This window comes from Bos grunniens, chromosome 18 (genome assembly GCF_055505025.1).
Source record: "Bos grunniens cultivar Pamir isolate PY7600 chromosome 18, Bosgru_T2T1.0, whole genome shotgun sequence".
Taxonomy (NCBI): domain Eukaryota; kingdom Metazoa; phylum Chordata; class Mammalia; order Artiodactyla; family Bovidae; genus Bos; species Bos grunniens.
In genome coordinates, this window is record NC_141182.1 from 34,673,804 (window position 1) to 34,684,734 (window position 10,931).

The 10,931-nt window shown below is 56.4% G+C and overlaps 1 protein-coding gene across 1 annotated transcript; it reads left to right on the forward strand.

Moving 5' to 3' along the window:
• The first annotated feature begins 1,015 nt into the window (after positions 1-1,015).
• On the forward strand, positions 1,016-10,144 carry CA7 (carbonic anhydrase 7). The gene is made up of 7 exons (XM_086351054.1): positions 1,016-1,146; positions 3,692-3,889; positions 6,866-6,984; positions 7,946-8,041; positions 8,145-8,207; positions 8,709-8,864; positions 9,367-10,144. Exons 1-7 carry the CDS (start codon positions 1,107-1,109, stop codon positions 9,487-9,489), a joined length of 795 nt encoding a protein of 264 aa, XP_086207180.1. The 5' UTR covers positions 1,016-1,106; the 3' UTR covers positions 9,490-10,144.
• The last annotated feature ends 787 nt before the right edge of the window (positions 10,145-10,931 follow it).

Consider the following 10,931-nt stretch of genomic DNA (forward strand, 5'->3'; position numbering starts at 1 on the left):
CATGGCGGGAGCCAGCTGGTGTTCTGTGGGTCTGTCTTTTGAAGTATTTATTTGGCTGCGCCAAGTTTTCATTGCGGCACGTGGGATCCTTGGTTGTGGCATGTGGAATCTAGTTCCCTGACCAGGGATCCATCGAACCCTGGCCCCCTGCATTGGGAGTGCAGAGTCTCAGCTTCTGGACCACCAGGGAAGTTCCCTGGGGTCTGTCTGTCTTAATGCCCAGTGGTTAAAGCCCAAACTCCTCACTCCCATTATAAGACCCTGGTTCTGCCTAAGCCCTCCTCCTACCCCAGGGCTCCCAGACCCCCACAACCACAGGACTCCTTTGCCCCCACCCCCAACCCCGACACCAAGGGGAAGTAGGAAAGAGCACAAGAATCCAGGAGTGAGACAAATTGAGAGTAAAGCCCTCACTCTGTAGCTAGAAGATCTGCAGCAAGAAGTTACTTCACCTCTCTGGGCCTCAGTCTCCTGCTCTGTGCGATCAGGCTAATGGAAGTATACCACCCATTGTTGTAGGAAAGCTGAGAGGGTTAGGAAACAGGAATGATCCAAAGGTTGGCCCAGCACCTGGATCCTTCACCAAACAGGGGAAACTCCACTCGTGGACACTTGATGGTCAGTGCAATTTGCAGTTTCAAGGGGTCCCAGTCCAAGAGGACTCCGGGGCCCAGAGCCCAGGTCTCCGGTGGTGGGATTTACCACCCAGAGACAAGCCTGGGGGACGGATGGGGTGTGGAGAAACGGAGGCGGCCCTCATGATGGGTGGCTTCTCCTGCCCCAGAGGCTGTACACGTGCTGGAGGGAAGGAGGAACAGAGCTCGGCCAGGGTCAGGGTGGGGGTGGGGTTTAGGTCCCCTTGACACCCCCTACACAGCCCGCATCTCAACTCAGGGTTCAACTGGCTTGCGGGGTGGGTGGGAGAGGGCAGGGCGGGGCAGGGCCGGCCTCTCTCGCCCTACTAGGGGGTGGGGGGGGCGGGTCCCCTGGGAACCGCTCCTCCCGCCTGCCGCCGCTTTAAGAGGCTGCTCCGCAGCAGCGAGCGGGGCCGGAGCCGCAGCCCGAGCGAGCAGAACTGAGCCGAGCCGGCAGGTGACGGCAGCGGCATGACCGGCCACCACGGCTGGGGCTACGGCCAGAACGACGGTAGGCATAAACCCCAGCCAGCCCCCATCCACTGGGACTCGCCCCTGACCCTCCCACCCAGCGGGACCTGCAAGCCCCCTATCCTCCAGGCGAGACGGGGACCCTTCTCCCATCCAGCCCCCAGAGCCCGGCCCACCCGCCGGGTCAGAGCCCTGGCTCCCCCGCACCTGGCGCAAAGTGCGCGCCGCTCTCCGTCCGGCCCCGCCGCCAGCTAGCCACCCGCGGCCAAGCGCGTCCTGCCTCCTCCTCCGCGCAGCCCCTGACGACCCAGCTCGCTGGGACCTGGGCCGGACACTCACTCTCTCATCCCCCGCTGGAGTGCGCAGCGGGTGGAGGTAGCCCAGGGCAGCTGGGGGCGGGCTGAACGCAGCGCGTTGCGCGGTGTATGTGAGGGGAGCGCGCACGGCTGGTGTGCAGTGACCTCCCCGGAGCTGGGCTCCGCGTGGGCAAGGGCGCGGTGTCCCCGGCAGAGTTTGCCCGTCGAAGTGTCCAAGCTTTCGAGTCGGCAGGTATGTGAAGGAAGGGAGCATCTAAGGGCGCGTGGATGTGTCTGCGTGTCTGCCTCTGGCAGGGTGTCTGAGCACGTCCCGGTGTGAGACAAGGGAGCCGGTGGCCCACATCAGCTTCCTGGTCTGACCCGGAGAATAGCTCCTCGATCCTGCCTCAGTTTCCTCCTTAAGACGCAGAGAAAGAGAGAAGAGGCAGACGGTAAGAGCCAGACCGCTTCAGTGTGGGTCTGCGGCAGGGCAGTTCCTTTGAGGCTATTTCTTACCAAGCTGGGGTGGGGATGTGGGATAAGGGTTCTTAGCTTTCCCCGAGGAACCAAGATCCAGAGGAAACCCAGGCAAGGCAGGTGGGGGTGGGGAGAAGGGGAGTGCTGGTGGGAGGAACACCCCCATCCCTACTTATCTACAGAGAGGCAGGCACTCTGTGAGGGGTGGATGGGGGTCCTGGGTACCAAGTCAGGGGGTCTGGAGGTTACAATTGGGCCAGAGAAAGTTAGGGAGGTGCTGTGGGGTCTTTGCCTCCACTCTGAGGTCCCAAGCACACAGGAGCATATTTTGAAGGGGAAAACCCTGTTTGGACATGTGAAAGCTAGAAAGAGATTTTCAGAAAAAGGCAAGAGAGATGCGCAGAGATGCAGAGAGAGGCAGAGAGGGGCAGGTTGACAGGACCCTCCTAGAAGATTCCCCCACGCCCAGCTTCTGCTCCCAGCCAGCTTCTGGATGCCTTCCCCAGAGTCAAAGTCCACTGACTCTAGCCTTCTTGCTAGTCCTGACCGCCAGCACTGAATGTCCAGTATCACATTAGGTCTGCCCTGTAGCTGGCCTCCCTGAAGCTGCTGTGCCTCACCCAGTCCTGGGTCACCCACCCTAGGGACAGTGAGGGCGGGAAGGACAGAGGATGGAGGTGCCGGCATGCGGCATGCTCACAGGACTTCAAAAATAACCCACAGTGGGTCTGGGCCACGCTTCTGAGTCATCCGCTGGGGACACAGCTCTGTCGGCACCTGCTGCTGTTTTCTCAGGAAAACTTAAGAAGCCAAAAACGGGGAGAAGCACCAGCCGGCAGTGGCTCTAAAAATAGGCTGCATCTCAGGATGTTCCCCAGGGAGATGCCGAGCCTTTCGGCTGCAGATGGAATCTATGGGAGGCAGGTGGTGGGTGCTCGTGGGTGTGCACACAGGTGTGCATGTGTGTGCATGAGCATGTGTTTTGCTGTAGTCTCTTAGTGCAGACCCGGGTTTGCAACAGGGTTATCTCTGTGTAAGGATGCCTATGTGTGTGTCAGAGATACTTGGAAGGGCTGCACACTTGTACACATGTGTTACCGGGCCTGCCCACTCTGGATGCGGTGAACTCAGGCCACTGTGCACATATGTTTGCGCACATGAAAATCTCCCTGGACCTGCACATGCCCAGGGAGGGCAGCTGGGGGCAAGGCATGCACACACTGTGTGTTTACTCCTGTACCCAAGTGTGCATGCACACGTGCACAAGTGACCCTCAGTGCCCTCATCTGTGAAATGGGAATCACACTTGTCTCTACTTGACAAGGCTATTATGAGAAGCAAATGGATGTCATAGAGCCAAAGTGAAGTTGATGTGAGCTTTTGTTAGTTATTATGAATACCGACTGGAACTTGGTCAGATGCAAGAAGAGGCCAGGCACTCGGTAGGGTAGGGTCAGGGACCTCGAGGCCCTGGGGACCTCTCTAAACATATGCTGGGTGTTGGGGAGGACTTGCTATCCCAAACTGCCCCTGAGACTGTAGCTTTTGTGCGCTCCCTTCCTCACGTTAGCTCTCTGGATCTCCTATCAGCTATGAGTAGAGAGCTTTGGAGAGGTCATTTCACAGACAAGAAGATGGAGGCTAAGAGGGGAAGTGGCAGAGCTGGGAGTGACGCTCCAGACCATGCGACTCCATAGCAGAGGCTGACCTCTGAAAGGATATAGCACGGAGACCATCCCCCACAGATGCCCTCGTCTGCAGCCCTGAGATCCGGGCTGGCCTGAATCCTTGCCCTCTCCCCGCCATCTGCAGGCCCCTCACACTGGCACAAGCTGTATCCCATTGCCCAGGGAGACCGCCAGTCACCAATCAATATCGTATCTAGCCAGGCTGTGTACTCGCCCAGCCTGAAGCCACTGGAGATTTCCTATGAGTCCTGCACATCCCTCAGCATCGCCAACAATGGCCACTCTGTCCAAGTGGACTTCAATGACAGTGATGACCGAACTGGTAAGTGGTCCCTGCCAGCCACTACCACTCTTCTCCCTGGGATCCTAACCTGATTGGGGCAGGCTCAAGAAGGGCAGAATGCTATACTGGGAAAGGAAGGCTCCACTTTGTACTAGCTGTGAAGCCTCAGTCTCCTGATGCATGAAATGGGGGACATTAAGACCCTGTTTCCCTCCTTGGGGTCACAGAGAGAAAAAAATGAAAAACCTGGAGTGATGTCTGTAGTGCTGGCATGTAGTAGATGCACAAGAAATACTAATTCTCTTTCTTCTCTTTCATTCAGTTCTTGAGGTCGGGTTTGTTTCCACTCCCTGCCCCATCACTGACCTGCTGTGTGGCCTAAGGCCAAACCCTCCTCTGTGTGTGATCTGGTTAATCCCAGCAGAAAGAGAATGGAGCTAAAATGTTCTGCATGCCAGGCCACTTGTTAAGGTCATAGGCAGTTGGTTTATTCCTCTTAAGAACCTGCCTCTAAGATGGGCTAGCAGAAACTTAGTAAGCTGGGGAGGGCCAGAACCTGCCTGGTCCTACTCCAAAGTCTCCAGCCCACCTATAGCCTCAAATCCCAACTACCTTGGACCAAAGGGAGCCCAGTGGGAACTTGCCCTGGGATTAGAGGGTTAGTCTCTTTGCCCTGGGATTAGAGGGTTCCTCCATGATAAATTCCTAGACAGAAGGCTTGGGAGTACTCCTTAGTATAGGGATTTTTGTCCTTATGACCAGGCCTGTGAGGGGTCGAGGGGGACAAGGAGGGAACCTGCTAAAGTTCCTTACATAAGGAAGTGACTGGTACTCTGCCCTTCTGTCTCCGACCTCTGCCCCCCATACATGCAATGAAAGTACTCAGGGGAACTCAAGTTTCAAATAGAGGATCAAAAGGCAGACAAGAGGAGGAAAGCCAGATGGGAATGATCTTATTTGCTTAATCCCGAGTTCTCTGGTAGGCTAGGAAAAAAGGGAAAGAGGATCAGTTATAATTCTTGCTGCAGAAGGGAGGAAATTCAGCAGATCCTCGGAAGAGAGACACAGCATTCCTGGTACTGAATTCTAAGTAAAAGGCTCTCGCCCAGAACTTTGGGGAGGGACATGGGGCTCTTGATGACATTGTTGTTGTTGTTTAGTCACTAAGTCGTGTCCAACTCTTAGCGACCCTGTGGAATGTAGCCCGCCAGGCTCCTCTGTCCTTTGGGATTTCCCAGGCAAGAATACTGGAGTGGGTTGCCATTTCTTTCTCCAGGGAATCTTCCCAACCCAGGGATCGAATCTGCATCTCCTGCATTGGCAGATTGTTTACCGCTAAGCCACCAGGGAAGCACCAAGGATCACAGTTTGTGAAGGAGTAGTTTTCAAGTGACTGGACCTTCAGAATAACCTTCAGAGGGCACTGAGGGCTCGATTCAGACATAAGTAGCTCAGTGAAGGCCACTCTTGCAAGGGAGCATTCCTCTGGACTACGGATCCAGGGGCTTACTTTCTAGCCTGGCTGGGGTTCCCTTCTTAATAGAATGCCCAGGCCTGAGGGGTTAGGGGCCCAGTGGAAAGAAAGTAGGCTTAGGAGTGAGAGAGTTGGGGCTCTGCCACTTCCCAGCTGTGTGACCTTGGGCAAGAGATCTACCTTTTCGAGCCTCTGTGCCACATCTGGCCAGGGGGGTAACAATGTGTCCCCCTCTAGGCCACTGTGGGGGTTGATGTCTGCAGAGTGCCTGAACACACAGTAAGTACACCGAGAATGGCAGTGTATTCTGTGGTCAGGATGCAGAGAGTAGGCGAGGAAGCCAAGCTCAAGGGTTAGAGAGGGAGGTCACTGTTTAAGAGGTTACACTATGGAGTCCCAGGTTGGGCATGCTTGGAAGAGTGAGCCTCCACAGTCCATATCAGAAGCTCAGTCTGTAGGCCCTCCCCTGGATGGAGGCATCCTCACCGGGCCTCAACCCAGAGCCACCATCTTCAGGCTCAGTTAACCACCCAGCATTGTCATGGACAGACCTGCTGCTCAGGTGAGGCAGGACAGTGAGACGGGGCCTCTGGGCTGTCCCATTATCCTCCTCCTCGAGGGGCCCACAGGGGTCAGGGCCCCGCCCTAGTCACCCATCCTGGAGGGGCCTAGTGGAACTCTGAGCCCAGGGCCGTCACCTGATCCAGGAGCTCACATTCAGGCCTGGCGGGGGCTCCCTCCACTGCTAGATCTATTTCAGCTAGAAATTCAATCAGTCCCAGGAGGCCTTGTGTGTGGCCTCTGCTCACTGGGTATCGGAGTAGGAAAGTCAAAAAACCAGCATAAATTGCCCCTGCCAAAGAGGCCATGAGGGCGGGACTCTGGACAAGACAGGGGCCTGACCCTTGGAGTAGGGATCCTCAGGAGCTGGCCTCTGGACATCAGGTCCTGGGGAGCCACCAAGTTCTGGGCAGGCAACACAGCCTGGTGATTAGGGCCTTGGGCTCTGGACTTACATGAAGTAGATGTGGGCTTATATCTTAGCTCAGTGCCTTGCTGTGTGTGACCTTGGGCAAAGACCTTGCCCTCTCTGTCTCTCGGTTCCTCCTTTATACAATAGGAATAATAATAGGTTCTGTCCTGAGTTACCATGAAGACTAAAGAAAGGGAATCCTTCTGACCCAGCTCTGAGTCAGGGCTGCAGGCATGGGACATCTACCGTTAGTGGTGAAGGGGGTCTGAGAAGCAACATCCTAGCTTCCACTGGAAAGTGGGCAGGAGTGGGGAGGACAGCCTGATGGAAGGATGTACCCTGTCAGTACCAGACTCCTCTGTCACCTACAGGCCTCCAGGATTTCTGCCCTGGCCCAGTCAAGGGCATAGGGAACTGCGTGGGGACTGATCCAAGTCCATTTAGCCCCAGGAATGTTCCAAATGAAAAGTTTATCTCCCTTCTGGGCACTGCCCTGATGCTAGTACTGCCGCCTGATGCTAGTGGGGTCTCTCACAGCTATTGCTACAGGTCCCCCTTCTCCCCACAGTGGTGTCTGGGGGCCCCCTGGATGGGCCCTACCGGCTTAAGCAGTTCCATTTCCACTGGGGCAAGAAGCACGGTGTGGGCTCAGAGCACACGGTGGATGGCAAGTCATTCCCCAGCGAGGTAAGACCCTCCTCTGCCTGATGGGGGAGGGAGTGGGGCACTGGGGAGTCAGGGGTTTGCTAGGTGCCCAGTGTGGGGCACTGGAGGGAGTGAAGTCCCTAGGGGACCTCCACCCACCCTCAGCACAGGGTCTTCCACCTGAAGTTGGCCCACTGTTGTGCTGATCTGTGTGTCCAGAAGGAATTTTCTGAAGGGCAGATCCAGTCCCATCACAGCCTTGCAACAGCCCTTCAAGGATTAAGCCTGGCATTCAAGAGCCTGCGTGACCTGGCTTTGCCTGGCCTCATCTCACCTTGACCTTTTCTCGTACTGACCTGCATGTAATGAATCCCTGCCCACACCTGGCTCTTTCATGTTGCTATTGTTATTGTTTAGTCACTAAGTCTTGTCCTACTCTTTTGCAACCCCATCGACTATAGTTTGCCAGCCTCCTCTGTCCATGGGATTCTCCAGGCAAGAATACTGGAGTGGGTTGCCATTTCCTTCTCCAGGGGATCTCCTGGACCCAGGGATCGAACCCACATCTCCTGTGTCTCCTGCATTGGCAGGCGAATTCTTTACCACTGAGCCACCTGGGAAGCTTGGCTCTTTCATACCTCTAGGCATTTACCTATGCTGTTCTTTCTGCCTGAAATACCTTGCCTGGAGAGTTCCATTGGGTAACCTTTTTCTGATACTTTGGCCTCAGCTGCAGGGTCCACTTCCTCAGGGAGGTGTCACATTAGATGGTCATTATCTATTGCACAGTTCATGGAGGGCAGGGCCTGAGCTCTTTGGTCCCTTGGGGCTCAGGAAAGGATCAGACCTAGAACAGGGTTAATGCTATCTTGACCCATGGCTCCCAGAGGAGCCCCTCCTGCAGGGGGCCAGGAGTCCTGTGGGAGTGAGGGAAACCTAGCCCTGAGCTCTCACGGACCCTGGGAGGTACTACGCACTGGCCTGGCCTGTTGTTGCCCTGTAGCTGCACCTTGTTCATTGGAACGCCAAGAAGTACAGCACCTTTGGGGAGGCGGCCTCGGCGCCCGATGGCCTGGCTGTGGTCGGTGTCTTCCTGGAGGTAAGGGGATTACCTGGGGCCCAGAGGGCCATGGGAGGCCTGGTGCCACCCCTAGTCCCAGAACATAGTGAATTCTGGGCTCACGCTGCCTTCTCTCTGACAGACGGGGGACGAGCACCCCAGCATGAACCGTCTGACAGATGCACTCTACATGGTTCGGTTTAAGGTGAGACCAGGGGTCGGTGTCCTTGATCCAGAGCAGCCTGGGAGGGGAGGGAGGGCCAGGCTAGATCATGGAGTGGGCCCTCCCACTCCTCCATCCTGCAGCAGACCCTTGCAGAGGTGAAGGGTGCAGGTCCGCAGCTGTGGGGCGCTGCGACTGACTCCTCATCATCAGTGTCCATGGCCCCGCTGTGTGCCCAGAGTGCTGTCTGGTTGGGTATAGGATTCATAAGATGCTTATCCCATTAATGGTCCTCCGACAGGCAGCACCACTAAGGTTTGTCAAGGGCAAAGGAGAGAACATGGTGCCCTGAGAGCTTTAGGAGCCACAGCTTTCTAATGCAAAAGGATGGGTGATGGCCTCTGGGATCACAGACATTTGCCCACAGTTTGCATCAGTGGGCCATATAAGCCTAAATCCTATTGACAGAAATGGGTGGGAGGGTGCTGCTCTCATCCTGGTGGGAGGTCTATGCTGATTCCTGGGTCCCCCACCCTGGCCCAGGGCACCAAGGCCCAGTTCAGCTGCTTCAACCCCAAGTGCCTCCTGCCTGCCAGCCGGCACTACTGGACCTACCCCGGGTCCCTGACGACGCCACCGCTGAGCGAGAGCGTCACCTGGATTGTGCTCCGGGAGCCCATCCGTATCTCTGAGAGGCAGGTGAGTCCTCCCAGAGGAGCAGATGGAGGGAGGTGACATTCAGGCACACCTGGGCAGCATGACCATAGCAGCCCACAGCCTGCGGTCCCACCGTCAAGGTTCCTATTTTTTGCTAATACATGTTCAGATTCTTGGGTGGGGGTCAGCTTGGTTGTTAGTCATTAGGACCTGGACACAGGCTAGAAGGAGCGATCCCTGGATCCTGGGACCGCCCCTAGCGTGCTAGAACCTGAATGCTGCATTTGCGGACGATTCTTAGCTAGAGCGAAGATTGGGACTGGAGCTACACGAGCAGGACCCAGGTTCAGAGGCTCTTTAGTGAATAAGTCACTGAGCTTGGGGGTCGCAAACATGAAACGAGTGGGGAGAAGTAGGGACAAGCCCTAGGAACAGGAGGAGAGAGGGGCAGAGCTGGCTGGGCAGGGTATGCCAGATGACGTGTCTGGGGTCAGAGGGGACCACAGCTCCCCTACTCTGCCCTGAGCATCTCTTCTGCCTTAAGATGGAGAAATTCCGGAGCCTGCTTTTCACCTCAGAGGAGGATGAGAGGATCCACATGGTGAACAACTTCCGGCCGCCACAGCCACTGAAGGGCCGTGTGGTCAAGGCCTCTTTCCGGGCCTGAGCTGTCTACCTGCCCAGCCAGTCACTGGGGCACCATCTTCCCAAGGGCTTCCATGTCAGCAGACACCAAACCATCCGAGGCTCCCTGCCTGGGGTTGCTGTGGACCCTCCTTCAGTTGGCTTGCTCCTTGGCCACGCTGGAGGCTTCTTGACAGGACCCTCAAGTCGGGGGACACCTTTCAGCAGCCCTGGGGACAGGAAGGGACCTAAGCCGAGTGTGGTCCAAGCCTGAGGCTGCCTCTGCTCTCCAAGACCCAAAGGCCCCTGGGAACCTCCTCTTGTCTTCCCCACTGGCAGTGGCAGCAGCCCTACCCCGAGCTCACACTGTGACGGATGAGACCAAACTCTCTGGGGCAAGCAGCTGGCACTCCCGGAAAGACTCAAGCAATAATTAGAAGAGTGGGCAGAGCTGCCCTCTCAGCATTACCTCTTCTGCGGGCCTCCGCCATGCACGCACCTCACTGCCAGGCCATTAAAACTGGGACTCAGCCTGCTGCGGGTGACGTGGCCTTCTCCCTCCAGCCACCTGCTGCCATAGGCAGGCACTGGTTACAGCTTATGTAGTATCTCCCTTCATCCCCACCCAGCCACCAAAGCCACCTACATGACAATCCCTCCATGCACTGATTAATAAATTCAATTATTCATGCAACAAATACCCATTGAGTGCCTGTTTTCTATCAAGTACTGTTCTGGACATTGGAGAGGCCATGGTGATGAGTCAAGCATGGGATGTTGAGAGGCCATGGGCACTGAGCTCAAACTGTGATATCTTCATCTGGTGAAGGGATTAAATTCCAACCAGTGTTCCAAGGCAGAGAGATGGGAACAGTGTGTTTGAGCAGAAAGAGCAGGGGTGCCAGCTCCCAGGTGAGAGCCCAGGGTGTCTGTGGAGTGGAGAAGCACCAGTGGGGCTGGAGCCCTGGGGGGAGGGCATGGGACTGTCTCCAAGGCTAGTGGAGTCAGGAAGGATCTGGAGTAAAGGGAGGATGAGGCCAGATGTGCAAAGGTGGAGATCCCTGGGGAGTGTTGGGGGGCAGGCAGGAGTGGCAGCAGGGGGAGATGGTGGCCAGCGGCCAGGAGAAAGAATACAGGGCGGTGGAGGCTGGGAGCAGGGGGCTGAATGAGAGAGATTTAGATAGCATTTATCTATCAATGAGGGAGGGGGGTGGGGGAGTGCAGAGTATGTCCCTGGGTAGAGAGAGGTGACAGGCAAGCCTGGGCAAGAGGGGACCAGGAGGGACAAACAGCATTTGTGGGGCCCTGGAGAGGAGTGCTAGGAAGGAGTGAGGTGTTGGGGTCTGAGCCAAGAAGAGAGGTAGAGGGTGGAGGGAGGTTTGGAGCATCTTCATTCAAGGTGGTAGGTGAGGCTGAGGGGCTGGAGGAAGAGGGTACTCAGTGAGAGATCCAGCCCAGAACCAGGGCACAACCCTGGAGAGATGC

Excerpts from the sequence above, each read along its gene's own strand:
- CA7 (XM_086351054.1), top strand. The coding sequence starts at position 1,107 with ATGACCGGCCACCACGGCTGGGGCTACGGCCAGAACGACG. Across the intron at positions 8,042-8,144 it reads TGGTCGGTGTCTTCCTGGAG|ACGGGGGACGAGCACCCCAG; the intron begins GTAAGGGGATTA and ends TCTCTCTGACAG. Across the intron at positions 8,208-8,708 it reads TCTACATGGTTCGGTTTAAG|GGCACCAAGGCCCAGTTCAG; the intron begins GTGAGACCAGGG and ends ACCCTGGCCCAG.